This window comes from Ovis canadensis, chromosome 18, assembly GCF_042477335.2.
Source record: "Ovis canadensis isolate MfBH-ARS-UI-01 breed Bighorn chromosome 18, ARS-UI_OviCan_v2, whole genome shotgun sequence".
NCBI lineage: Eukaryota > Metazoa > Chordata > Mammalia > Artiodactyla > Bovidae > Ovis > Ovis canadensis.
In genome coordinates this window covers 83,058,297-83,085,036 of record NC_091262.1, presented here as the reverse complement: position 1 = coordinate 83,085,036, position 26,740 = coordinate 83,058,297, and the positions used below count along the sequence as shown (strand labels likewise).

Here is a 26,740-nt window from a genome sequence, read left to right as displayed (position 1 = left end):
AGGCTCAGCATACTCGGGACCTGTGTCTGCACTTAACTGTGGGTTTCATGCGCACACGTCGAGGGAGGTCCTGCCCAGAGGGCTCCCACTGCCCAGAGCTGACCGCTTAGTGGATGTACAGGAAGGCTCAGGACTCAGCCCATTCTCACTCTTACACGTGCCCAGGTGAGCACCTCACGGGCTGAGCTCACAGCTGACGGCCGCTGGCAGGAGCCGGGGGCAGCTGCTGTGCCCTGAGGATCCTGGGAGGAGGTCTCTCTGTCCCTCCCCACCTCCCGTAGTGAGACGGACCTGGGGCCACCCACAGCCAGCTGCAGACTCGTGAGTGGCCCTCAGACAAAGCGTCCGTGTCATGAGTTGTAAAGAGTGTTAATGGCGGTGAGCATCCCTGCTGAGGACTGCAGGTTCTGCAGGCGCGCCCTTTCGCACCCACGGTCTCCCACACTCTGCTCAGGGCCCTTCCTGCGGTACTCAGGCTGCGTCTGCCTGGGTCGCGGGGCCGGGTTGCAGGGCTGTGACGGGCGGGCAGCGTCAGGGACGTGCTGTGGGGAGCGTGGGGACGGATGCCGGCTGGTCAGCCCCGTCCCAGCCCAAGGGGAGGCGGTGGTCAGCAGGGCAGGGACCTGGCAGGACGCACCAACATGCTGGAGGCCGGCCCGGGCAGGGTGCCCTCAGGAGGCCCCTCTGGGAGCCACAGCCCTTTGGGTGGGGTCAGACGAGGGCAGAGAGTAGCTGCCAGTGGGGTGAGCGGGGGGGGGTCTAGCCCCGACTGGTGCCCACAGGGACCCCCATTGCCTGTCCTAAGGGGGCTCATTGCCCCATTCCAGGAGCCCCTGTGTGCCATCCGCGGGCCCTGTGACGGGAGGGCCGCCGGGCCCTCACTCGGCCACCTCGCCACCACGCCTGGCGTCCTCCTGGGGGCTGGCCAAGGGGCCCACAGGCCAGGCTTGATCGGGGCAGGGGGGCCCTCTAGGGAGTCAGAGCTCCGCAAGGCCTGGGTCCTGTGGGGGGCTGGAGTGGACAGGTGGAGACGGGGGCCTCTGTCCCCTTAAGCTGGGATGGTGAGATGCCCGGCGTGGGCCTCGGCAGGGCTTGGCCCTTGAGGAGTGAGCAGGCAGGGCACTCAGGTCTGCAGACCCGCCGCCATGCCTGCACTGGCCCACAGGGACGCAACAAGGACGCCCCGGGAGCGGGTGGAGGGGCGCCTTGGGTTCTGGAGACTTCTGCTGAGTCAGCTGTCCTGCCGACAGCTTTCCTTCTCAGCAGTGTCAGCCGCCACTGAGACCGTGAGCCCCTAAAAAACCACCTGGACGAGGGGTGGGGGCGCCCCAGCTGCCGTGGGGGCCAGCAGGGCTGCTCTCTGCTGATCGAGGAGCACACTCCTGCTGCTGAGGGCTGTCCTGAGTTGTATTTCTTCACGACAGGTGAACGTTTACGTGCTGGGCAAGACGTTCCTCCTCCTGGCAAGAGAGCTCTGCATCAACGCGCCGGCCATAGGTACCGTGGGGCCCGTGGGGCGGGAGGGCAGCACGCGGGACGAGGACCTGCAGGGGGGCCACTGGCGCCTGGAAGCCGCCTCCCGTGAAAGCAGAATGCCGCAGTCAGTCCCCAGCAGGTGCTAGCGGGACCCCGGTAACAAGGGTCTCGTGGACGGCAAGGCCCCTGCAGACGGAGCCAGCCTTTCCGTCAGGGTGGGCCTCTACGGGAGCTTCACCACGGGGACCGCTTTTCCTGTTGGCTGCAAGGACTGCTCCGCTGCCCACGGGCATCTAGAAGCACATGTTTTTGTACTAAGGAGGCAGCATGTGGGGCCGGGGGGTGGACAGGGGCTGTAGTCCTGCCCCCCCACAACAGGATGATCCCCGGGGCCGGGGGGCGAGGGCAGTGGGGGCAGAGGTGCGCTGGGTCGGGGTGTCCTCTGACGGGGCTGTGTCCTTGTGCTGAGGGACACGCGCACCCCTCTGGGGTCAAGCTGATGTTTTCCAAGGACAAAGCAACCGGCCTGGAGTTTATGGCACGGGAGCACAGAGGCAAGAGGCCCGAGGGGCCTGCCTGAGCCCACAGGCTGCCTGAGAGCCTGAGGTGGCAGGTCTGCTCTTGGGGGCTGGAGCCCCGAGCCCTGCAGAGGACCACCCCCCCACCCGCCCCACCTCGGAGCCAGACAGGACTTTGAGCGGCGAGTGACAGTTTGGAAGGTAGCACGACCTGATGCCTTTCTCCAGGGCAGTCTGGCTACAGCCCAGAAAGCAAACCCTCCTGGGTGGAGGCCCGGCTGCCAGCGGAGGGCACCCCCTGGGCAGGTGGGTCCATGGGACTGCCTGCTGACCTGTTCGTGCCGTTAGGCCCATGAGATTCGCAGTCATTCACGTGTGTGTGGCGCTCGCTTTGTTAAAACTTTATTATGAAAATCCACTTAAATAGGTAAACTACTTGAAGTGACTTTTCCCATTTTGGATTTGAAGGTAAGGTCTTAAGCTTAGAACCACTTAGAATAGAACCCAACAGGACAGGAGAGAGAGCAGAGCCCTGAAAGCAGGTGGGAGGCGACTCGGGGGGAACCTGGGGCCTGCCTTGCACCCCCAAACCCGCCCTCCCCCAGAGATGCACACCCCACTGTACGGGAGGTGCCCATGAGGCCGGCCCTGCAGCCGTGGCTCAGGGAGCAAGGCTCTGGCTGGGGAGGGGAGCATCCCCGTCACACCCCAGGCCCCGGCGGACCGCACACAGGAGGCAGGCTGGCCGCAAGGGCGGCCCAGCCAGAGCAGAGCGCCCCCTGCCTCCCTGCACTCCCGGCCCCAGGCTGGCCGCAGAGACAGGGCTCGCCCCTCACAGCGCGGCCGGCCCCCGCGCCTCAGGCGTAGAAGATGAGCTCGGGGATCTGCCCGCCCTGGACGCCGGTCCCGTTGGTGCTGTCGGAGGAGCACTGGAACTGGAAGGTCACCTTCCCGCACTGCACCTCCGTCATGCCCTCCTGCCCAAAGTAGCTGAGCTCGCTGCCGTCCAGGACGGCGCTGGCCGTGTAGAAGGCGTCCTGCTCCACCTGCACGGGGTGCTCAAACCAGACTGAGAAGGCGTTGCTGGAGCCGTCAGAGACAAACTTGGTTAAGTTCTGCGCCAGGACCACCCCCAGCCGCTTGAGTTCGATCTTCACGCTATACTCAGCTTTCCCAGAGCTAGAGCCGTACAAGCCCAGCCCGGCGACAAAGACTCTCCTGTCCACAGCAAACTGGATGCTGTCGCAGCGCCCGCGATAGCGCCACTGGTTGCTGCGGTAGGCAGCGGACTGGAAGCGGTGGCACCTCTGGGGCGCGAGGCCCTTCCTCTTGGTCAGGGGGAACTCGAGGAGGGGCTTGTTGGCCGCTGTGTACCACAGGAAGATGTTGTGGGTCTCCTCCAGCGTCAGGATGTCTGACTGGGCGGCGCCGTTGGCAAACTCCTCCAGGGTCATGGTTGGAATCCGGACCAGGTAGAGGGCTGGCCCCAGCACGTGCCTCTTGTTGCGAGGGGTGACAGGCAGGCCCTGCCTCTTGCACTCAGCCTCCGCCCAGCTCAGGACGGCCTCGAAGACCACAGCCTCCTTGGTGTTGAGGGCCTCGCGCGTGACGATGATCTCCAGCGTCTGCCAGTCGATCTCACAGAAGCCTTCAGACCTCAGGGCCATCTCGGCCTGCGCGTCGATGACCTCCCAGCAGCGCTGGGTCAGCTCGGGCTCCTCGAACAGCCGGCTCTGCGATAGCAGGACGCAGGCGTTTTTGGCTTCCAGGCTCGTCTCCAGGAAGTTGACACAGGCTTTTGCTAAGGCAGGGACGATGTACTTCTTGGCAGCGTAGAGGGTGGCCAGCACCGTGTCAGCTTCCAGGTCAATCTCGTCACTGTACATGTACCTAGGCAGGAGGAGGACCGAGTCATGGGCAGCACAGGGCACTCCAGGCACCGGGGCCCGGCAGAGGAGCCCATCGGTCCTCGGGGACTGTCAGGAAGCTCCAGGCAGCCGGCTGGAAGAACCAGACAGCAAGGAGCCGCCCCATCCTCCCACCCTCAGGACGTAGACTTACTTCAGCAAGATCAGAAAAGCTGCAGGTTCCACGTCGGGAATGTGGATTTCTGACTTGACTTCTGCCAGGTCCCCGTAAAACATGGCATAGAAGACAGAGCTACCCACGGCCAAGACATACTGTGGACGAGAGAGGCGGAGCGCGGCCCTGAGCCCTGGGCCCTCCCTGCCCCCAGCGGCTGCCACACCCAGAAGAGGACCGTCCATCCTCGGGAGCCGGCCCGTCGCCTTTGGGAGCGCACAGGGCCGAACCTCTACCGACCTTGTGGGCAGGCACCCGCCGGGCCGCGCCCGGGGGCCCCACGACGAAGTGCACGTCGGCCATGAGCTCGTTGTTGAACATCAGCGCGTTCCTGCAAAGGGCAGAGGCACAGGACACTCGGGCTCGGGCCGCGCGGGCGGGGCGGGGCGGGTGCGCCCGGGCTCACCTCTCGCGCAGGGTCGGGTGGAAGGACTGCCAGTTGGGGCCCTCCGGGTTGTTGTTGTCGGGCGGCGGCGGCGCGGGCGCGGGCGGCGGCGGCGCGGGCAGCGGGGCGCTGGGCCGGCCCTTCCTGCCCGCGGCGGCGGCGGCGGCCGCGGCGGCATTGCTGTTGGCGATGTCCGTGGCGGTGGCGGCGGCCGCGGCCGCGGCGCTGGCGGGCGCGTAGAGCTCCGCGGCCATCTTCGCGGGCAGGGCGGCCTCCGCGCGCGGGGGCGGCGCGCCGTGCGCCCTCGCGCCGCGCCGGGGCCTCGGGGGCGGCTCTGCGAGCACCAGGAGCGCGGTGAGGCACTGCGCCACTCGGCCGTGTAGGCAGGCCAGGGGCAGCAGCATGGGGCCGCGGCGGCCGCGCGCGCGCGGGGTGCCGGCCTGCGCGGGGCGGCGGGCCCTCCTTCCTCGGGCCGCCCCGCCCGCCGGCCGGAGTCTGGAGCCCGCACCGCCGCGGCCACCGCGCGTCACGTCGCGCCACGGCCCCGCCCCGCGCGGCCGACGTGCCCCTGACCCCGCCCCTCCCCTGTCCCGCCCCTCCCCGCGCGGCGGACGTGCCCGGGGCCCCGCCCCTCTCCCGCCCCGCCCCGCCCCGCGCGGCGGACGTGCCCGGGGCCCCGCCCCTCTCCCGCCCCGCCCCGCCCCGCGCGGCCGACGTGCCTGCGCAAGACCCAGGAGTGGGGGCCGTGCCCTTACCAGGCCCGTGCGCACAGCCTCGGCGCCTGTGCCGTCCGCTGTCCGCTGGGCGGTCCGGTGCGGGGAGGGTCGCGAAGGGTCCCGCGACGACCCCACGGGCCGCCGTCCTGACCGTGCTGTGAGGCGCTGCCTCCCGGGGGCCTCCAGCCTCTGGTGGTCGGTGCTGCGGCGCAGCCCGTCAGCTGCGATGGGTCCTCTGTGGGCCTCCGCAGAAAAGTCTCTCCGGCTGCTCTGTCCGTTTCTGAATCGGCTGGTTTTGTCATTGCGGAGACTTGCCCGTTCTCTGCCTGTTCTGGAGATATGCGGGCTTCTTGTTGCTCTTTACTCGCTCAGTCGTGTCCGACTCGTTGCGACCTCACGGACTGCAGCGCCCCAGGCTCCTCTGTCATGGGATTCTCCAGGAAAGATACCCTCCTCAAGGGGATCTTCCCGACCCAAGGATCGAGCCCGCGTCTCCTGCGTTGCAGGCGGACTCTCACCTCTGAGCCACCAGAGAAGTCCGAGATTTGCAGATACTTCCTCTCGTCTTGTCCGTTGCGTCTCCACTCTCTTAACGGTCTCCGTTGCTTCACGGAGGGTCTTAGGTTTGTCCCAGTCCTGTTACTGTCTGTTTTCTTTTTTATTGTCACAGTCAAGAAGTCACTGCATTCCACCGTCATGCTCGTCCTCTGTTTCTTCCAGGAGATGGACGGTTTCATGTCCTACGCTTAGGTCTTTAGTCCACTTGGAGCTGATATTTGTATGTGATGTGTGAGGTGGAGGTCCACCTTTTTTGTTGTTTATGGGTATCCGATTTTCCCAGCACCGTTTGTTGATGACATGGCCCTGCCCGCGTTGTGCAGTCTCGGCATCCTTATCAGAGGCTGAGTGGCCCTGCACGGGTGTTCCTGGCTTTGTACCAGCACCATACTGTTTTCTGTTTTATCTTGTGAAATTCTTTCCTGGTGAAGGTAGCACTTACTGTTTCGTTACCTTATTACTGCTTTTCGCCCATATCTTTAATTTGGAAGAACTGTTTCCATTTCCCCTTTCTAGCCCTCCCTGTAGCACTCGCATAGACTCCTGCTGCTGCTTCTCCACACCGGCTGGCAGAAGGGAGCTTAGCTTCCCAAGCAGGGATTGACCCCCGCATCCCCCTGCATTGGAAGTACGTGGTCTTAACAACTGGACCCAAGGAAGTCTCAGGGGGTTTTTAAATTAACTTTCTTTTAAATTTAATACTGTTAATGAACAAAGTATCATTAATGTGCAGTATTGTGTGACTCAGGTATACAGCTCCATGAGTCAGTTTTGTGTATGTATATACATCTGTATACTTTTTCAGGTTCTTTCCTTTATAGGTGCAAATCCCGTGGGGTAGGAAATGTCACCCCATTCCAGTATTATTGCCTGGGAAATCCCACTGTCAGAGGAGCCGATTTTATGACCCATGGGGTTGCAGAGTCAGAGGCGACTGAGCGTGCCCAAGCACACAGACACACACACACACAAGCACAAATGCTGAGTGTGGGTCCCCGCGCTTTGTACAGCAGGCTCCCACTGGCTTTCGTGTTGTATATATGCTAGTACGTATGTGTTCGTTTCGATTTTCTGATTTATCCCTTCCCTGCCACCCCTTCTCCTTTGGTAACCTTAAGTTTTCTACCTCTGTGAGTCTCCTCTTTTGTAAATAAGTTCATTTGTATGTTTTTTTAAGAAAAATATTCCACATATAAGCAAGGCCGTTGCCTCACTTGGTATGGCCATCTCCAGATCCACCCGTGTTGCGGCACGTGTATCAGCTCATCCTTTCTTACGGAGGAGGAGGGCCCCGTTGCACACAGGCGCCACATCTTCGTCCGTCCGTCTGTCGGTGGGCGTCTGGGCCGCTTCCATGTCCTGGCTGCTGTGGATAGTCCTGCTGTGAACGCTGAGGTGCACGTGTCTTCTCTGGATATGTGCCCAGAAGTGGGATTGTAGGATCATACGGGTCAAATTCTCTTTTTAGTGTTTTAGGGAGCCTCCCTACTGTCCTCCACAGTGGCTGCGCCCGCTCACATTCCCAGCAGCCGTGTATCAGGGCTCCCTTTTCTCCACACCTTCTCCAGAGCCTGTTTGTCGACCTGTTGACGGGGGCTCTTCTGACTGGTGTGCGGTGTCGTCTCCCTGCAGCTCTGACCTGCGTCTCTCTAATGATTAACGATGTCGAGTGTTTTCACATGTGCCCATCGGCTGTCTTCACGCTCTCTTTGGAGGGGCGTCTGCTTAGCGCTGCTTCTTCGCCTGTTTTGGATATGGCAGGCACTTTGCTAACTGCATGGAGCTCAGTACTGTGTCTTTCCGATCTTTCCGATCTCTTCTTTACTGGGACGTGATTGGCACATGACAGTGTGTGAATTTAAGGTGTGCGGTGTAATGATTAGATGTATATGTATGTTTATCGTTTAAGTTGTGAGCCAGCTTTTCCACTCTCCTCTTTCACCTTCATCAAGAGGCTCTTTAGTTCCTCTTCACTTTCTGCCGTAAGGGTGGTGTCATCTGCATATCTGCTGCTGCTGCTGCTGCTGAGTTGCTTCAGTCGTGTCCGACTCTGTGCGACCCCAGAGATGGCAGCCCACCAGGCTCTTCTGTCCCTGGGATTCTCCAGGCAAGAACACCGGAGTGGGTTGCCATTTCCTTCTCCAGTGCATGAGAGTGAAAAGTGAAAGTGAAGTTGAGGTTATTGTAATTTCTCCCTGCAGTCTGGATTCCAGCTTGTGCTTCATCCAGCCTGGCGTTTCTCATGATGTACTCTGCATGTAAGTTAGATAAGCAGGGTGCCAATATGCAGCCTTGCCGTACTCCTTTCCCAATTTTGAACTGGTCCGTTGCTCCATGTCCTGTTCTAACCATTGCTTCTTGACCTGCATACAGGTTTTGCAGGAGGTAGGTCAGGTGGTCTGGAATGACCATCTCTTTTAAGAATTTTCCAGTTTTTTGTGATCCACACGAAGACTTTAGTGTAGTTAGTGAAGTAGAAGTAGATGGTTTTCTAGAATTCTCTTGCTTTTTCTATGGTCCAGCGAATGTTGGAAATTCGGTCTCTGGTTCCTGTGCCTTTTCTGCGTCCAGCTTGAATCTGAGGGCTCTCTGCTTGCGTGCTGCTGGAGCCCGGCTTGGAGAGCCCTGAGCGTGGCTTTGCCACCGTGTGCGGCAGTCTGAGCCTGCCCTGGCACTGCCCGTCTTTGGGATTGGGGTGAAAACTGACCTTTCCAGTCCCGCGGCCAGCGCTCAGTTTTCCAAACTCGATGGCATGGTGAGGGCAGCACGTTGACAGCACCATCTTTCAGGATCTGAAATGGCTCAGCTGGAATTCCATCACCTCCACTAGCTTTGTTCGTAGTGATGCTTCCTAAGTAAGGCCCACTTGACTTCACATTCCAGGATGTCTGGCTCTAGGCGAGTGAGCGCACCGTCGTGATTATCTTGGTCGTGAAGATCTTTTTTGTACTGTTCTTCTGTGTATTCTTGCCACCTCTTCTTACTATCTTCTGCTTCTCTTAGGTCCATAACGTTTCTGTCCTTTATTGTTCCCATCTTTGCATAAAATGTTCCCTTGGTGTCTCTGATTTTCTTGAGAAGATCTCTAGTCTTTCCCATTCCCTAGTCTGCCCTGTTCTAAGAACAGTTAGTAAGCTGTTCTTTAGTTTGCTGATAATTTGTGTAGAGGTGAGGGAGCTGTGTCTTTTTCTTGCTAATGTTTAGTTTTCTTGCACTTCAGATCAAAGGGCACGTCCTGTGACATCTCCGTTCTCTCTGGGGGCCTTCTTTAATTCACGGTCAGTTTCTGTGAGTGTTCTGCAGACTCTGGACGAGGGTGGTCACCCTTCAGGGCTTTGGCTGTGAAAGTCGGCCGTTGAGCTGAACCTGTGGCGGCATCCAGTTTCCCGTTTGGTATTTCCTCCGCTAGCCAGGCTGTCAAATTTGAGAGAGTTGTGTTAATCCCACGTCATTGTGGTTATGTTAAAATCTTACATCAAGTGTGGAAATGTCTGTTTCTAGCGGCTTTTGCTTTATTTAGTACTTTCTGAGTCCGTGTATGTTACAGATGTGTGCCTGTCCTGTGTCCTTTGAGATGTCGGGTCCTCTCCATCCGCCCTGGCCCCCGCACCTCCCTTGCCTTTGAGATGCTGGGTCCTCTCCATCATAACACGTTCGCCCTGGCCCCGCACCTCCCTTGCCTTGGGACCTGTGTTGCTGTGCCCTTTTCCTCCTGGTGACCTTCTTCAGGGACCCAGAACGGCCTTTTGAGCTTGACCTTTACATTACTTGTAACTGCCTCTTATGAATACTGCATCCAGGATGCAGTGTTTTTGTCCAAGCCCACTAGGGAATTTCTGGAGGAGGAAATGGCAACCCACTCCAGTATTATTGCTTGGAAAATCCCATGGACAGAGGAGCCAGGTGGAGCACGGTCCATGGGGCCACAGAGAGCCGGACACGATCGAGCGTCTGAGCACTATGGAATCTAACTCCCGTCATGGGGTCTATACTAGAGGTTTCTCATTTCCTCCTAGTTTTTTTTCTTTTCCTTACATTAAATGCCCCAGTCCACTTCACACTTACCCTAGACTGCTGGCATATTTGTCTTGAAATTTTTCCCAGTACTTTTAGGCTTAGGGTTTTCTATTTTAGAAACTAATCTGTGTCAAAGTCACACTCAAATCAAGATAAGATCTTTTAATATGCATGTAATTTAACCCTCATTTCTGATGTGTTTTGTTTTATTGGAAAATACCTACAAATGTTAGTAGTCATACTTTTAAGATCTGTGTTTTTTCCCCATAATCAAATCACCCCCAAAACTCCAGACCAACAAGCCCACAGTGGAAGGGGGTGAAGCTCCAGACTGCCTAGACCCGTGACTGCCATGCTGGTCCCACAGTGTCTTTGGAAGGGGTTATGTGGTCGTAGCTGCCTGCTATCAGCCTAAACCAGTCAGCTCTCTCATCAGCAAAGCAAGTGTCCTCGGGAGTGGCAGAGGACAGGCGTGCTGTGGCGGCCGGCCGTGGGCGGGTTCTGCAGGCAGTGGAGAGGAGCCTCACCGGGCAGACAGGAGGAGGAGATGGGGCGCTGCGAGGGTCCGCTGAGGACAGCGAGGGTCCGCTGAGGACAGCGAGGGTCGTGTGGCGGCTGCTGGCCCTTGGCTGGGCTCCCTTCCTCGTCTTGCGGCCAGCGCCTCCTGGCCCCGGGGTGTCCAGCGAGCGTGCGGGCGGCGTGTATGCAGGAGAGCGCCCGTGAGGGGCTCCGCCTCGCCCCCCGCGGCTCCCCCGCTTGTTTGCACACTCAGCTGCGCCTTGGCCGTTGGGTCTTGGCCAACCGAGCAGAGCGGGCCTGCCTGGTTCCCATAGGCCTTGGGGGACCCGGGCTGCTTCCTCAGTCTGCGGCCAGTCTGTGGTCTCAGAAACCTTCCCTGGTCCTTTCCGCGAGCCAAGGCTGACAGGATGGAAGAGCTGCCTGTAGGATCTCGGGGCTGCCAGGGGCCAGAGCCGCCCCCAAGGCCTCACAGGTGCAGCCGAGCCCAGGAGGACAGTGCTGGGTGCTGGCCAGGGCCGGGGTCTCTGCTGCTGCTGCTTGCGCTGCTGTCGGACGCGTGAGGGGAGCCGACCGGCCCCTTCTCTGCTGGGCCTCCCTCCCGGAGCCTGCTCTTCAGGCCTCCACCATGTCCCCGAGGAGCACAGCCTTGCCGATGGCTGTGTCCAAAGGAGGTCTCGGCCCAGGACTCCATCACAGAACCCCGGATGCTTTCCGCATTATCTGTGGCAGGCCTGACAGCTAGCCGGGTTGATTGCTCAGCTGCTTCTGTCCGCTCTATGACCCTTGGAGCCCAGAGCAGTGGCGGGCAGTGCTGGTAAACACAGGGTGTGCGTGCGGGTGGCTGCCATCCCGCCCAGCCAGGCTGGCCTCCCTTAGCGAGGGGGAGACATTCTCCTCACGTGAGGTGGGGCCAGGCCTGTGTGCGCCCTGCTCAGGCCCCGGCAGAAGCACACACCCCCGTGGGCTGCTTTGTGGGCATTTCGCGGATTTCCAGGGAGGCTGAGCAGGTTCTTGCACACTCGTTTTCTGCATTTGCTCTTGTGGAACAGCAGCTTAGACTTTGTGCCTTCTTGTCTGCAAGTGTGTGTGTGCACCTCTTAAAAGAACGTCTCCCGCCTTTGGACACAACCATCAAGCAAAGCTGTGCTCCTTGGGGCATGGTAGAGGCCTGAGGAGCAGGCTCCAGGAGGCCCCAGCTGGAGGGCAGAGGGGTGCATCTCCCCAGGGCCGCGCTGAGGTGCGTGTCTTCCGCAGACCCCTGCCTGTACATCCCACGCTTTGCCCACCTGCTGGAGTTCGGCGAGAAGAACCACGAGGTGTCCATGACGGCCCTGAGGCTGCTGCAGAGGATGAAGAGAGACTGGATGCACACGGGCCGCCGGCCCTCGGGGCTCTGCGGGGCAGGTGCGGGCAGGTGCGGGGCGGGTGCGGACGTGCAGGGCGGGGATGGGCGCGCCGGCCCTCGGGGCTCTGTGGGGCAGGTGTGGGCAGGTGCGGGGCAGGTGCTGGGCAGGTGTGGGCGTGCGAGCCCTCGGGGTTCTGCATGGCGGGTGCGGGCAGGTGCGGGCTTGCGGGGCGGGGCAGGTGTGCAGGGCGGCGATGGGCGCGCCGGCCCTCGGGGCTCTGCGGGGCAGGTGTGGGCGTGTGGGGCGGCGGTGCGGGGCGGGGATGGGCGTGCAGGGTTGGGCTGGCTGGGCCCTACGGCCCTGTGTGAGCGCGGCCTATGCTCACCCTTCAGCAGCCGGGCTGCTGCGGGTGGGTTCTCCCCAGAGCTGCCTCCCAGCTACCCCTGCCTGGTCCTGACCCAGCCCTCAAGGACTCTGCCTGCTCCCTGTCGGCCTCCTCGGCCTTGGGGAGCAGGCAGGACCATCAAGCCAAGGGGACTCCAGGCTTCCCAGCCTTGACCCAAGGCCCGACTGGAGGTGCAGCTGTGCCGAGTCACTGCTGTAGCGCCTACTCCCTTCCGGGCCGCTCCCTGTTCCCCTCAGGACTGTGGTCTGGGCGCCCCTCCGGCTGGCAGGTGCCCACAGACAACCCTCCTGCTGTTCCTGACACGCCGGGGCCTGGAGCCCCTGCCGGCCCTCACTTTCCCTCCCATCCTCCCAGGATCCCTCCCAGGATCAGTGTTGCTCGGGCACATCCAGCTCCAAGCCTGAAGCCCTTTGCTCGGGGCAGCCGGTTGTGGGCACCGTGTGCAGCTCACCGGGGCCGCCTCTGTCTCTCCTCGACGTTCCCATGCGAGTCAGCTCAGAGCACACACGTTTGCTTTGAGAGGTTACACAAAGTTCTCAAAAAGTGCATTTTAATTTTTACGTTTAAGAAAGGAGACTCTGATGCAGCAACTCCTCTGGTTTGAAACTGTTGTGTAATCGCCTGCAGCGCAGCAAGCCTCCTAGGTGTCCTCACAATCGCGGGCCTGCAGCGCAGCAAGCCTCCTAGGTGTCCTCACAATCGCGGGCCTGCAGCGCAGCGAGCCTCTTCGGGGTCCTCACAGTCGCGGGCCTGCAGCGCAGCAAGCCTCCTAGGTGTTCTCACAGTCGCGGGCCTGCAGCGCAGCGAGCCTCCCCGGGGTCCTCACGGTCACGGGCCTGTGCGCAGCGAGCCTCCTCGGGGTCCTCACGGTCGCCAGCCTGCAGCGCCTCCCGCAGGAGGAGAGCACTTGGCGTCGCCCTGGCTCCCAGAGCCCCTGCGGCGGGTCACGGCCGTCTGCCCAGGGGTGCTCCTGGTGTTGCTGGGTTGTCCCCTTTCTGAATTCCCTGTGTTTCTTCCCAGCACTTCTGGTTGCAGCCAGGATGCATGATTTCCGGAGAACCGTCAAGGAGGTCATCAGCGTGGTCAAGGTGTGCGAGTCCACTCTGCGCAAGAGGTGGGTGGCTCTGATCCTGCCTGGGGTCCCGGCAGCCCCCCTCTGCAGCGTCTCTGTCCGTGTGGCGGCCCCTTTCTTCCACCTGGGGTTGCGGGGGCCAGTGGCTTGTGAGGTCGCCCTGACTCACAGGTCAGGAATCGGTGTTGAGAGCAGCCGTGCCCGTCCCCTGGCTGGCGCAGCCAGCGTGACCCACGGAGGCGGCCGCTGTCCCTCCTGGAGCGGCCAGGGAGCTGCTGCTTGGGCCGCGAGTTCCCAGGGTCATCGCGGCAGCTCTGGCCGGAGTGCCACTCAGCCTGGGGTGAGCGAGTCGCTGGCACTCCCGTCACTGCAGCCCGCTTACCCCGAGTTGGGAGCCCCTGATGGCTGTGCTTCAGCTGAGATCGTGTTCTACGGCAGCTTTCAAAGCGGAGGGAGTTTGGTTTGCTTATTTGATCTCTAGTCTCTTTATAGATTTTCCTATTAAACACTTGGAAGATCGTGCGGGACGTGGGAAATGGGCAAGAATTGACCCTGGTTGGGCTCCCTGCCACGCAGGAGCCCTGTTGCGGCGACGGCCTGGGACTGGGGGCCTCCTTCCCGGGGTCTCCCTGGGGGCCCTGCCCTTGGCTCCCAGGGAAGCCAGCCTTCACAGTCCAGTAGGACCGAGAGGCTGCTGGGCAGGCCTGGGCCCGGTCTGCACAGCTGCGTGTGTGCGGGCGCTGGGCTGGGGCCCCATGACCCCCAAGGGATGTTTCACTAACTGGGTGCTGGTTAATACGCTGCTCGGGGGTGCCAGATTCCCTCTCTTCCGTGTGCTTCAGGCTCACGGAGTTTGAAGACACGCCCACCAGTCAGCTGACCGTGGACGAGTTTATGAAGATTGACTTGGAGGAGGAGTGCGACCCCCCGTCCTACACGGCTGGGCAGAGGAAGCTGCGGCTGAAGCAGGTGGGCCCCGCACGTGGCCTCTGCCCTCACCATTCCGTGTTCTTCCTTTAAGACAGCGGCTTCCTTACGAAGACTGACGGGGGTGTGCGTCCGTGCACAGCCCCGGGAGAGGCAGATGGGGCGCTGAACCCAGCGGGGGGTGGTGGCGGGATGGGCTGCGCCGGGCAGAGTCCCTCCTGGGCCCCAGGTCCGCTCATCTGTCCGTGGGGTCTCCCCAGGCCGCCCAAGTGCTCCAGCACTGTTTCTCAGGGAAGCCTCCTTCCTGCAGGGCCCAGCGTCTGTCTGGCCTGAAGCCGCGTCCCTCCTGTTGGGGTGGGGCCCTGCCCGGGGCCGAGAGGCCTGCGGTGCCCGCTGCCTGGTCTCCCCGTCACTAAATGCTCACGCCCTTCCCTTCCAGCTTGAACAAGTCCTGTCGAAACAGCTGGAGGACGTGGAAGGTAACTGCCCGTTCCCTGGACAGAGGCTGCAGGGCCTCACAGGATGGAGCTCACGATCGCTCTTTGCTTTTAACTTACTGCTTCAGGTGAAATAACCACCTACCAGGATGCCATTGAGATTGAGCTAGAAAATAGCCGGCCCAAGGCCAAGGGGGCGCTCGCCAGCCTGACGAAGGACGGTGAGTCCAGCCACGTCTGCAGCGGCCCCCCAGCCCGCCTGTGCCGGCTCCTCCTGCTGCCGGCCTCCCCGCGCCCGGGGCCACGCTGGCCCACGTGCCCCGCAGCCAGCCTCCGTGCCCCGAGCCGCCCTGTCCCCCGTGCGCGCCGCGCCTCGGGCGCCTCCGACGGTGCTCTCTCTCCGGCAGTTTTCTGTGCTGTCCGTTCACGTCTCGAGTGTTTCGTCCTCATTTTCTGGCCGTGCTACTGATTTCCCACTGAAGCAGCTCTTGGCTGATTCGTGCACCCTGCGACCTCCGCGCTCTGCCGGCGACGTTCGCCCTCGGTTCTGGACTCCGCCGCGTCTCCCCGTGTCCTGACCTGCGGCTGCCGCCCTGCCGCTTTCCTCCAGCGGTCGGGGGTGGGGGGCCTACATCGTGCCGCCTGGTGCCTGGCGCTTTGCTGGCGCTGTCCCTCCTTGGCGCCACCGTGCTGTGGCCACAGGTCTATTGCTTGGAGATGCCCGTGGTGTGTGGGGAACAGGCCCCCAGGGCTCCATCTGCCAGGGCTGGGCTCCATGTCCACCGGGCTCTCCCCCCATCCGCACTGTCAGCTGTGTGACCCTCCCACAGGCAGAAGTGGTCTCGGCTGAGGCTGGCTGGGTTTTGGTGCCGGACGCCCCCTGTGGGCCTAAGTGCACGCCTGGTGGTCTCTGCCCTGGCAGCCTGCCTCGCCGCCCACCCTGCTCGTGTCCCCCTCTGGACACAGCGGGGCTCTGCTCTCCGGCCCAGCCTGGACCTCTCTCCCCACAAGGACCTGGCTCCGCCGTGTCTGCTCACACGCCTCTTGCAAGGTGCTCCTTGGGCCTCGGGGAGCGTGTCTTCTGGCCCCGGGGTTCTTCACGTGGTCTCTTGAGGTCTCTGATTCTGGGCCAGCACCTGTTGCAGCTGCCCAGCCACAGGGCTAGGCTCGCTCTCCCTGCCCGCGCCTACCGGGTGCTGTTGAGGGACCGCCGGTCTGCCCCAGGTCCAGCTTCTCGCGGCTGCTCCTGACCAGAGCGTCGGGGACACGTCCTCCTCCGTGCCCACCGCTGGTACTGGGATTGTCTCCATGTCCCACCCCACCCTTGCTCCTGGCCCGCCTTCCTTGGTGTGGACTCGTTCCTCTGACCCCTGGTCTCCAAGCGGCCCTGCCCCGTCGCAGGCCGGCCGGCCTTGGGGGGGGGGGCTGCAGCTCCGCAGCAAGGAGGAGGAGGCCGGGTGCTGGGGGCGCAGGGGAGGAAGGGCCGCACACGCCGTCGAGTCCGTCCCTCCGGAGGCCCTCCGGAAGCCGCGCTGCGCGTGTGCGGGCCCTGAGCTCTGGGGACCCGCAGCAGGCCGCGCGGGCGGCCAGTGTCCCAGCTCTGCCGGCCCCCGCGGGCTGCTGACGACACCGGCGGTGACAGCGCGGGCTTCCAGGCGAGGGTCCGCGAGGGCGCCCCGGCCGGCAGGCAGCTGCCCCCTGCGGCTGGAAGTCAGCTGTGTCTAGAATTCTCTGTGAGAGGGACCGTTTCTCCCCTGGCCTTTCACTCAGTGTTGCTACTCTGAGCGGTGCGCCACCTGTCAGTCCTCTCTGGAGCAGGGACCCCGAGTGTCCAGTCCTGAGTGGAAGTCAGTCAGTCAGTTCAGGTGCTCAGTCCTGTCCGACTCTACAACCCCATGGATTACAGCACGCCAGGCCTCCCTGTCCCTCACCAACCACTCCCGAGCCTACCCAGACTCATGTCCACTGAGTCGGTGATGCCATCCAACCACCTCATCCTCTGTCGTCCCCTTCTCCTCCTGCCTTCAATCTTTCCCAGCATCAGGGTCTTTTCAGATGAGTTGGTTCTTTGCAACAAGGGGCCAAAGTATTGGAGTTTCAGCTTCAGCATCAGTCCTTCCAGTGAACATTCAGGACTGATTTCCTTTAGGATGGACTGGTTGGATCTCCTTCGAGTCCAAAGGACTCTCAAGCTTCTCCAATACCACAGTTCAAAAGCATCCATTCTTCAGCTCTCAGCTTTCTTTATGATCCAACTCTCACATCCACACGTGACTCCTGGAGAAACTATAGCCTTGACTAGGCAGACCTCTGTTGGCAAACTAATGTCTCTGCTTTTTAATATGTTGTCTAGGTTGATCATAACTTTCCTTCCAAGAAGCAAACGTCTTTTAATTTCATGGCTGCAGTCATCATCTGCAGTGATTTTGGAGCCCCAAAAATAAAGTCTGACACTGTTTCCCTATCTGTTTGCCATGAAGTGATGGGACCAGATGCCATGATCTTAAGTTTTCTGTGTGTTGAGCTTTAAACCAACTTTTTCACTCTCCTCTTTCACTTTCATCAAGAGGCTTTTTAGCTCATCTTCACTTTCTGCCAGAAGGGTGGTGTCATCTGCATATCTGAGGTGATTGATATTTCTCCCGGCACTCTTGATTCCAGCTTGTGCTTCTTCCACCCCAGCGTTTCTCATGATGTACTCTGCATATAAGCTAAATAAGCAGCGTGACAATATACAGCCTTGACGTACTTCTCTTCCTCTTTGGAATCAGTCTGTTGTTCCATGTCCAGTTCTAGCTGTTGCTTCCTGACCTGCATACAGGTTTCTCAGGAAGCAGGTCAGGTGGTCTGGTATTCCCATCTCTTTAAGAGTTTTCCACAGTTTGTTGTGATCCACACAGTCAGAGGACCTGGGTTATTTGCAGTCTTGGACTGTTGCGTGTAAACCACTGTGAACATTCGTGCCAGTCTTTGCTTCCTTTTCTCGAGAGTGAGTGTGGGGGAGCAGCGTTGCTGGGTCGGGGAGACGTGGTCGGGTGGTTCAGAAACTGCTTCCCGACACGGCAGCCCCAGGCGCGTGGTCCCGCCCTGGCGCTCTGGCCGTGGCTGCGGGCGCCTGTCGTGGGCGGCGTGCCCGTGCCCGCCTGCGACGCCTCTGCTGGGCTCTGCTCACATGGTTCACCCGGCTGTGACGGGGCTGTTTTCAGAGTTGTTTACACATTCCAGAGGCAGGTCCTTGTCAAACATGTGATTTGCGATGCGTCTGAAGCTTGTCTTTTTGGCTTCGAAACAGTGTCTTTCAAAGCAGAGTTCTCGTCTTTGATGAAACCGGGTTCATGGATGCTGGAGTCAGCATCTCCTCCCGCCTCCCGTCTTTTCTCGGGAGCGTGTGCGCTCGCAGCTTTTAGGCTCGCGTCTGGCCTGTTCTGAGTCGGCGCTCGCGTCGCGGCTCTCACGTCGCGGCTCTCGCGTCCCGTGCGTGGTGTGGGCTCCCTGGGGCCAGGCCCGCCGCTGGGAATGTGTGCGGCCGCGTGGAAGCGCTTTTCCCCGGGCGGCGCTCCGGCCTCCTGCTGGCCTGACGGGGCGTGTGCGCTTGTGCCCTAGGTCCCGTCGAGGACTCCACGTCCAGCTTGTTTGGGGAGGAGGACACCGAGGATGAGGAGCTGGAGGCTGCGGCCAGCCACCTGAACAAGGACTTCTACCAGGAGCTGCTCGGAGGCGGCGTCCCTGGCGGCTCGGAGGCGGCGGGGGGCCCCGAGGAGGGCAGGAGGCCCCCGGCGCTGGAGTCCCTGCTCGGGCCCCTGCCCACAGCGGCCAGCCTGGGCATCTCGGACTCCATCCGAGAGTGCATCGCCTCCCCAAGCCACGAGCCCAGTGAGTGCCGGGGGTTGGGGGCGGGCAGGGGCATTCCCATTCGGGTCGTCGTGCCCCCACCCCCGCCGTGGGAGCTGCTGAGGGGCAGCCTTGTGTGAGGGCGGGCTCGGGAGGGGCTGTGCCGACAGCTGGGTGCCCGGAGCACTTGCCATGTCTCCACAGCCCTCCCGCACAGGCCCAAGCCCTCGGTGTGGTTGGCTGTGGCCAGTCTCCTTCCTGCCCCTCAGCGCAGAAAGCCAAAGCCACATGTCACGGGGGCCACAGGGGCAGACTGGCACCCCGGCCTGTCCCCTGTGTTGGCCTGGTGGGGAGGTGTCGGCCGAAGGCAGCCTCTCCGCTGGACAGACGGGCACTGCTTGCTGGGCTCCGGTGCACGCAGGGCCCTCCCCACGAGGAAGGCAGGTCCAGTTCCCTCGCGTCTCATGCGAGCGTGGCCTCATCTCCTCCCTGGGCACCGAGGGCTCGGCCTCTGTGTGAGGAGACTTTGTGAGCGGGACGCTGCTCGATGCCCCCGCTGTGCCCTGTGGGTGCCCCCTGTCCTGGGAGTGGACGGGGGCGTGACACAGACCTGGCCCACCTGCTGGGCACGAGCAGGCCGCACCCCCCCGGGGCTGCTGTGTGAGGGCACCGGGCAGAGGGCTCACACGGGGGCCCAGGGGCAGAGCGAGGCCGTCCTGGCTGGAGCTGAGAGCAGGGCCCCTGCTGCAGGCGGTGATGGGGCAGGCAGCGAACAGGAGGTGCCCCCGTTTCTGGGCCACACGGAGGGCACCACTGGCCCAGCCGGGGCGGGAGGGCGCCGGCCCGCAGGTCTGGGGGGCCCTCAGCATGGTCGTGGAGGCTGCCTGGGGCCCCCTCCCCGGAGCATTGTTGAGAAGCTCCTCCGTAAGGAGTGTGAGGACAGGGTCTCCTCCAGGTCAGAGTTGCTTCCTCCACGAGCCCCTGGGAGCAGTGCGGGGGCGTGGCTTGGAGCCACCCTGGCCCTGCCCCAGGCCCCGAGCCGCCCCGGTGAGCTGTGTGCCTTTTCACGGGAGGCTGAGCGTGACTCCAGCCTGTGCTCCCCTCCAGAGGACGCCTGCGGGGACGGGGAGCTGGACCTGAGCGGCATCGACGACCTCGAGATTGACCGGGTAGGTGCTGCCTGCTCGCGGGGCCTCCGGGGCGGGGCCGCAACCCTGGGGGGGGCCATGGGCTGGGGCTGTACCCCCACACCCCGGGCCCCGGGCCTGCTGTGCCGTGGCTCTGAGCCCACTGCCCGGCAGCGCCCGCCCGCAGGCGGCCCGGCAGCGCCCGCCCGCAGGCGGCCCGGCAGCGCCCGCCCGCAGGCGGCCCGGCAGCGCCCGCCCGCAGGCGGCCCGGCAGCGCCCGCCCGCAGGCGGCCCGGCAGCGCCCGCCCGCAGGCGGCCCGGCAGCGCCCGCCCGCAGGCGGCCCGGCAGCGCCCGCCCGCAGGCGGCCCGGCAGCGCCCGCCCGCAGGCGGCCCGGCAGCGCCCGCCCGCAGGCGGCCCGGCAGCGCCCGCCCGCAGGCGGCCCGGCAGCGCCCGCCCGCAGGCGGCCCGGCAGCGCCCGCCCGCAGGCGGCCCGGCAGCGCCCGCCCGCAGGCGGCCCGGCAGCGCCCGCCCGCAGGCGGCCCGGCAGCGCCCGCCCGCAGGCGGCCCGGCAGCGCCCGCCCGCAGGCGGCCCGGCAGCGCCCGCCCGCAGGCGGCCCGGCAGCGCCCGCCCGCAGGCGGCCCGGCAGCGCCCGCCCGCAGGCTGCGGGCCTGCGGTTCCTCAGCTGGCGGCGCGGCGTCATGGGACCATGGAGCCTGCGGTCTGGCTGGCCTGGCTTCTGTGCCTGGGGGCTGCGAGCTGCTGGGGAGGGTGCAGCCCCCAGGCTGGCCTGGGGAGGGCGGGGTGTGGCGAGCCTTCAGCCCAGACTCCACACACCTTCCTTCTCGGGTTGGAGGCCTGCTTCCTGACTGGCGTGCAAGGAGCAGGCACGCCTGTGGCTGAGCTCGGGGCGTGCCCTCTGAGTGCCCTTGCGCTCTTCCCCAGTACATCCTGAATGAGGCGGAAGCCCGCGTGAAGGCTGAGCTCTGGATGCGGGAGAACGCTGAGTACCTGCGGGAGCAGAAGGGTGAGTGGCCGCCTGTGCCCGCGCAGGCTCCCCGGGACGCGGGCCTCGCTGACCCCGCTCCCTGGTCTTTCAGAGAAGGAAGCGAGAATCGCGAAGGAGAGGGAGCTGGGTACCTACAAGGAGCACAAGGTGACCGACGCGCCCCGCCCCGCCCCGCCCCGCCCCCGCCCCCGCCCCCGCCCCGCCCCCGCCCCCGCCCCGCCCCCGCCCCCGCCCCGCCCCCGCCCCCGCCCCGCCCCCGCCCCCCCAGGGGCCGGCACACCTCGCCTCAGGGCTGTGCTGTCAGCCCCTCCCCCCCTGCAGACAGCCGCCCTGTGCTGGGCAGTCCCGCTTGAGGCGCAGGACGGCTGGGGGCTGCTCGGTGGGCCGTTGGCAGAGGGCAGTGCCGGCCGCCCAGGGGCCCATCTCTCCGGGGAAGATGAGAGGCCCCAGCCAGCCCTGACGGCGTGAGTCTCCTTCCCAGGAGTCCGCCTGGTGCCCCCTGCGTCCTGACTAGCACCTGGCCAGTTCACAGAATCACAGAACCAAGGCCCACAGGAAGCATAACTTCTGTGTTTCCCTCAAGCCCAAGAAGTCCTGCAAGCGCCGGGAGCCGATCCAGGCCAGCACGGCCGGGGAGGCCATTGAGAAGATGCTGGAGCAGAAGAAGATCTCCAGCAAGATCAACTACAGCGTACTGCGGGGCCTGGACGCGGGCGGCCCGCCTGGGGAGGATGGCCCCCCGCCCCGGGAGCACGGCCCCCCGCCTGGGGAGGACATGGACCCCCAGGGGGAGGCCACCCGGCCCCCGGAGCGGGCCAGCGCCCGGAGGCTGTCCCGACGGAAGACGCCCTCCAGGAGAAGCCGGCCTGACCCCTCGACTAGCGTGGGCAAGAGGTACTGTGCCAGATGGGCCTGGGGGGCAGGCTGGGGTCGCTCACCACCCGCGTGCCAGAAACCAGCGTCCGTGTCCGGAGCTCCTGCCGCCCTGGTGGGGAGCTGAGTGGGGCTCCAGCCTCAGACAGGGCCCACGGCATCAGACACGATCCTGACTGAAGAAACGGGGAGGGGGCCAGGCCTGTTCCCCACCCAAGGGCTCCTGGAAGACCCCGCACCGCCTCAGCCTCGGAGAGGAGACCACTGACGGGGCCAGTGGGGCTGTGGGGCCCTCCTCGGGGCCAGTGGGCCGCCCTGCGTGGACAGGTCCGGGCAGCTCTGTGTGCCCGCCCCCTGGGCTCCTGTCAGGCCCAAGACAGGTCGGCATGCCCCCGCCTGGCCGCTCCTGGGAGGCGGGCAGTGCTGGGCTCTGTGGGGCGGACCCCACCCCCGCTCTGTGTCCCCGGTGCTTGCGGGCTCTGCTCAGAAGCCTGGCCGCCCGGGGGCAGCGTGGGAATCGCTGTGGGGCGTGTCGAGAGGGTGCCCGAGACACAGACCTGCCCCTTTGGCTTTCCTCCCACTCTGCTGGCGTGCCCTGCCTGTGGGGCGGCCCTTGCCAAGCAGTATGCTCCTGGCCCCCGCCTCTTGGCTCCGGGACTCCAGGCTGCTCTGCCTGTCCTGGGGTCGCTGCTGCCCCAGCCCCGCACACCGTTTCTTAGTAGAGCTGTCCTGTGGGAGGGACTGACTCAGCCTGGGCAGAGCCGTACCTTCACCTGCCGCCTACTCCTCCAGGCTGCTGGCCAGGACCACGGGGAGCCAGGGCCCCCGTGAGAGCCCTGAGCCCCTGCTGCTGATAGGGCAGGCTGCCCGCGGCCTGGCCAGAGACCCCCACTATCGGGTGTCCACCGCTGGAGGCTCTTTCGGGCTCCATTGTGGGTGTGTCCAGCACAGTGCAGGCAGAACGGCGGTGGCTGCGGCCCAGGCTGCTCCCCGCTGTGCCCTGCGTGGACATGAGCAGGCCGAGAGGGCAGCCCGCCTGTCCAGCGACCTGCCCAGCCCGCGGGCTCAGGGTGGGTGGAGGGCAGCCAGGCCTGGGGGTAGAAGGCGGCTGTGGGATGCTCCAGGGGTTAGGGGCCAGCACTTGGGCCCCTGGGGACAGGACCAGTGTCCCTGGCCTCCACATGCCGCCAGGTGCGGTCAGAGGCAGGCCTCTCCAGGCCAAGTCCTCCTGGGCGGAGGCGCGGCCTGCCCTGAGGCGGCCTCACTGTGTGCTGTTCCAGGTTGAGGCCGTTGGCATCGACGCAGCCGGCGAAGAAGGTGGCTCTGGGAGAGGTGCGTCGGCGGGGGGCGGGGCGGGGCCGGGACTGGGGTCCTCGGGGAAGAGGGTGCCCACAAGGTGTCCAGAGGGCGCGCCCACCCAGGCAGAGGGGCCGGGCCCTGGGAGCCGAGGCCCAGCAGCGGGGCGGCCCTCGCCCGGAGCCTGCCCGCGCCTGCCCAGCCCCTCGCCTCGCCTGCAGGCCTCACTCCCCAGCGCCCGCTCCCTGGAGGCCGAGCGTGTCAGGCCCGCGGCGGTCGTGGTGGAGAGCGGGCCTGTGTCGTACCACGCGGACGAGGACGCGGAGGAGGAGGACGCGGAGGAGGAGGACGGGGAGCCCTGCGTCAGCGCCCTGCGGATGATGGGCGCCAACGGTGTGTGTGGGGGGGCGCGGGCTCTCGCCGGCGTTGTTGGTCAGCCGTGTGGGTGTTGTGGAAGGAGCTGACTGGGCCCTGCTTGCTGTGCACAGGGGTTGGGGGTGGGCCTCCGGGCCACCTGGCCAGCTGAGAAAGGCCCCATCCTGCCGCGCTCCTGAGGACCGTCGGTGGGGGCAGGGCCGTGGGGCTGGTGGTGGGGCCGTGGGGGCACTTTGGGGGCAGCGCTTCTGGGGCGGCAGGGAGCAGCGGGCCTCATCCCCCGTGGTTACTGCCTCGCGCTCTGCAGATTACGGCTGTGACGGGGATGACGACGACGGTTACTGAGGCGGTCTCACATCCGGCACGTCCGCGGGTGGTCCTGCCGCTGGCTCCCAAGGGTCTGGCGGCCTTGGGTGAGCCCCCGTGAGCAGCGAGCCTCGGTGAGGAGACGGGTGCCCCGCTGCCTGGCGGCCCTCGTGCACAGCCGCCCGTGACCTCGTGGCCCTCGCTGTCGGGATCCTGATCTGAGCAGCGTGAGGAGCGTGTCTGTTTCTCGGCAGAGCTGGGTCTCGTGGCCCAGGAACCCTTGCTCGTGGCTCTGCCGCGTCCTATGGAGAGAAACTGAGGCCCAGGGAGGCCCAGCCACGTGTCCAGGCTCGCGGAGGCCCAGCGGGGTCTGGACCCTGCTCTGCCCGGGGCCGGGAGCCTGCGCCCCTCGCCTCTTTGCCACGCCTGAGAGAAGCACTTGGCGTCCAGCTGACGCTCAGCCAGGCCCTCCCCGCTTGCCCGGGCCCGGGGACCCCACAGACGTGCACCGAGGAGCCCACAGTCTGCCTGGCCCCACAGGGTGGCGGCACCTCTCGCCAGGCGCACACGCAGCTGTCCGGCCGCCTCCCTCCCAAGCTGCACCTGGGTCCCTGTCCTTGGCGGCGTGGCCGGCAGAGGCCCTCCGTTGACAACACTCGGAACTCCTGGGCCAGCCTTGCTGCTGGAAGGCCCAGAGCCCTTGCCCTGGCCTTGGGCGTGGCTGCGCGGGGGCTGTCCAGAAGGGGCCCACAGAGGCTTCCGTTCCTCCAGGCCAGCGTCAGCCGCCCGCACCTCACAGTGGCAGAGCCGTAGCAGCCTGCCCCCGGGGGCTCAGCCCCCACCCCGGTGGGCAGGCCTCGTGGCATCCAGCCCAGAGGGCATCGCGGCTCACCGGGGGATGTCGAGGCCCTCGCTGTGCCCCTCGGCCGGGCGCCTGGCGGGCTGGAGTGGAAGGCTGGCTGGTGAAACACAGAGATGGCTGCTGGAGCCGAAGCTCACTGAGCGTGTGGTGTGCGGCTCTGTCTGGCCCTGGCAGAGCGAGCTTAGGTGGGGGTGCTGGGCCTCCAGGCTCCACAGGCACCCGGTTGTCAGCTGGGGACGGTGACACGCCCACTGTCACGGGAAGCCCCTGGGCTCCCGCAGAGGCTCTTAGAGGGGCCTCGCGGTCGGGGGCCCGCCCCGCACAGGGAGCAGGTGCTTCGCTGGGCTGGAGCCTGGGAGCCTCCGGGTCGGGGAGGAGCTGGCAGCTGTGGGGAGCGCCCGGGCCGCATGTGCTGTGTTCTAGACACAGAAGTCTGGCTGGGACGCTTCCCCGGGAGGTGGACGGGAGGCCAGCCTGCAGGCCCCCGCCCCGGCGCTCCCTTCACAGAGGAGAGGCTGATGGCCCTGCGGGGCACGAGGTGGATGGTCAGGCCTGCCTGAAGAGGAGAGGCTGCTGAGCCGGGGGCGGGCGAGCGGCCGAGCACGTCTGGGGAGGAGAACACGGGGGGCAGCCGCGGAGGCTGGGCCCTCAGCTGCACCCGCTCAGGTTAGCATCAGCAGGGTCTTCTGTGGGCGCTTGCCCGAGCAGGGCACACAACTGGCCACCAGGCTCCACGCGGCGCCGGAGCGGCCAGGGGAGGTGGCCTGCCTCCCCCGGGGCCCAGGGCGGCCCATCCCCGCCGCGCGCCCTGCCCCTCCTCCGGGGTGTCCTGCTCTCCCCCTCAGCCTCACTTTCCCAGCCTGTCCCCGGCGGCCTGGTGGGGGAGGGGGGCCGGCCGGGAGAGGCCTGCAGGGCCTGCACACCCGCGTTGCACACCTGTGCACAGACACGCCAGTGCTGCTCTTCCCCGGGGCCACCATCAGGGCGCCGGGTCCCCCATCAGGGCGCCGGGTCCCGGGCTCTGGCGAGACCCAGGTCCACCCCCAGCGGGGCTGAGCTCTGGGGCCTGAGGCCCGACGGAGCCTTGGGCACCCTCACGGTGTGTCTGCAGAGGATGTGGCACCTGCTGGCACCCGGCCCACGCCACGCTCCGTGACCGCGTGCCCTTCCCGCCCCTCTGGGCCACGGAGCCGGGACCATGGGCGCCCTTCCTGGCAGGACTGTATGGGCCACGGCGTGCTACTCGCTGCCTCGGGCCCCCCAAGAAGGGGGAGCAGGCCCGAGATGCCCCCAGTGCCCACAGGTGGCAGGGAGCCCCATCCCGAGCCAGCTTGCCCGGGGCCTGGCCTGCACACCTGCCCCCTCCCAGCAGCTCCCCACGCGTTCCTGGCTTCCGCCGTCGTGCTTCCAGACAGGCAGTAGGGCTGGTGGCTGCCCTCTGCCACCACAGCCCCTGCGGGCACTGGGGGGAGTCTCTCTGAGGGAGGGGCAGCTTCTGGGGGGCCCCTGAGAACCAGGGTCAGCCCAGCCTGAGCGCCCACTGTGCCCTGCCCGCTGGCAGCCCCACAAACGCTGCTCCCACGGCTCAGCACTGGGCGAGGCGCAGACCAGCCCTCCCTGTCGTGCCACCCCAGGCCGACGCCCTCCTTCCATCCAGCGCTTGCCCTCCCCGAACCCCTCTGCTGTCTCCACACCCTGGCCCTCCCTCTGTTCCTCAGCGGGCTGGAGCGCTGGCCGAGTGAGGGCTGCGAGTCTGGGACCGGGAGAGGGGCCCCTGTCCCTCCTGGGCTGAGGGGGGCCCCAGGAGGGCGAGGGTGTTCCCGGTCCCCAGGTTGGGGCTGCCCTGGGGTCCCCTGAAGGCCCCAGGTCACCGGGGGCTGGACTTGCCCAGCCTGCCTTGAGGGGCCCAGCCCCACGGCCACCTCCCCCTGGCCGCCCTTAGGCTGCCAGGCCAGCTTCCTGCTTCGCCTCCCAGGCCCCAGGTGGGGCCAGCACAGACCCTGGGGACACTGTTCCCTGCACAATAAAGGCTGCCTTTGAAGCCGCGAGTCCTGTTCAGGGTCTTTGTTCTCTGACACCGTCCAGTGGCTGGTGGGCCAGGACGGCTCTGCCCCCGGGAACCCCCGCTCAGTGCCACCCCCGCCGGCGTGGGCGCCCCAGGCTCACCATCCTCCACACGCCCACCCTGTTCTGAGCTGAGGACCCCCTTGGCCAGCAAGACCGTGGGGATCAGTGTGGACAGAAAGTGGCCCGTGCCCGGCCGTGGGCCCTAATGTCACCCTAGGCCCCGCAGCCGGGGCCCCAGCCACCCCTCGTCTCAGCCTCAGGGCCCAGTGAAGCCACTGAGTCCGGACCCTCAGTCCAGACACCTGTGCCTGCAGGGAGACCCCGCCACTGCCGCGCTGCAGGGCTAGCCCCGGGCAGCAGGGGGCGCTCCAGGACCAGCAGGCCGGCGGGGCTCTGGGCGGCTCCTGCCTGTCCGACTTGCAGCGGGGGTTGGCTGTCTGCCTCAGGGCCTTGGGTTCTGGGCCACCTCCCCTGCCCAGGGGTCCAGACACTCTCTCGGTCCCCTGTGGCCACATCGGCAGGACAGCTGGCTCCC

The 26,740-nt window shown here is 64.9% G+C and overlaps 2 protein-coding genes across 8 annotated transcripts in view; one reads left to right on the top strand and one right to left on the bottom strand.

Moving 5' to 3' along the window:
- BRF1 (BRF1 general transcription factor IIIB subunit) overlaps positions 1 to 26,186 on the top strand; it is a 57,752-nt gene extending 31,566 nt beyond the window's left edge. For 2 of the 7 annotated variants that reach the window (XM_069559937.1, XM_069559941.1), the window contains 14 exons: positions 1,425 to 1,497; positions 11,526 to 11,675; positions 13,044 to 13,137; positions 13,938 to 14,064; positions 14,462 to 14,501; positions 14,588 to 14,680; positions 18,063 to 18,332; positions 19,398 to 19,459; positions 20,363 to 20,444; positions 20,518 to 20,573; positions 21,010 to 21,320; positions 22,580 to 22,631; positions 22,817 to 22,988; positions 23,278 to 26,186. In XM_069559937.1, the coding sequence (XP_069416038.1) occupies positions 1,425 to 1,497; positions 11,526 to 11,675; positions 13,044 to 13,137; positions 13,938 to 14,064; positions 14,462 to 14,501; positions 14,588 to 14,680; positions 18,063 to 18,332; positions 19,398 to 19,459; positions 20,363 to 20,444; positions 20,518 to 20,573; positions 21,010 to 21,320; positions 22,580 to 22,631; positions 22,817 to 22,988; positions 23,278 to 23,315 (1,620 nt within the window). In that variant the 3' untranslated portion in view covers positions 23,316 to 26,186. Of the gene's footprint in view, positions 1 to 1,424; positions 1,498 to 5,199; positions 5,801 to 11,525; positions 11,686 to 11,883; positions 11,906 to 13,043; positions 13,138 to 13,937; positions 14,065 to 14,461; positions 14,502 to 14,587; positions 14,681 to 18,062; positions 18,333 to 19,397; positions 19,460 to 20,362; positions 20,445 to 20,517; positions 20,574 to 21,009; positions 21,321 to 22,579; positions 22,632 to 22,816; positions 22,989 to 23,277 lie in introns of those variants that run through there. The other 5 variants (XM_069559938.1, XM_069559944.1, XM_069559940.1 and 2 more) reach the window with 5 other exon arrangements.
- Positions 2,373 to 5,023, bottom strand: BTBD6 (BTB domain containing 6). The gene is made up of 4 exons (XM_069559945.1): positions 4,483 to 5,023; positions 4,317 to 4,407; positions 4,056 to 4,174; positions 2,373 to 3,884 (listed from the first exon to the last, which is right to left on the bottom strand). The coding sequence occupies exons 1-4, from the start codon at positions 4,863 to 4,865 to the stop codon at positions 2,852 to 2,854; spliced, it is 1,626 nt and encodes a 541-aa protein (XP_069416046.1). The 5' UTR covers positions 4,866 to 5,023; the 3' UTR covers positions 2,373 to 2,851.
- Positions 26,187 to 26,740: the final 554 nt, after the last annotated feature.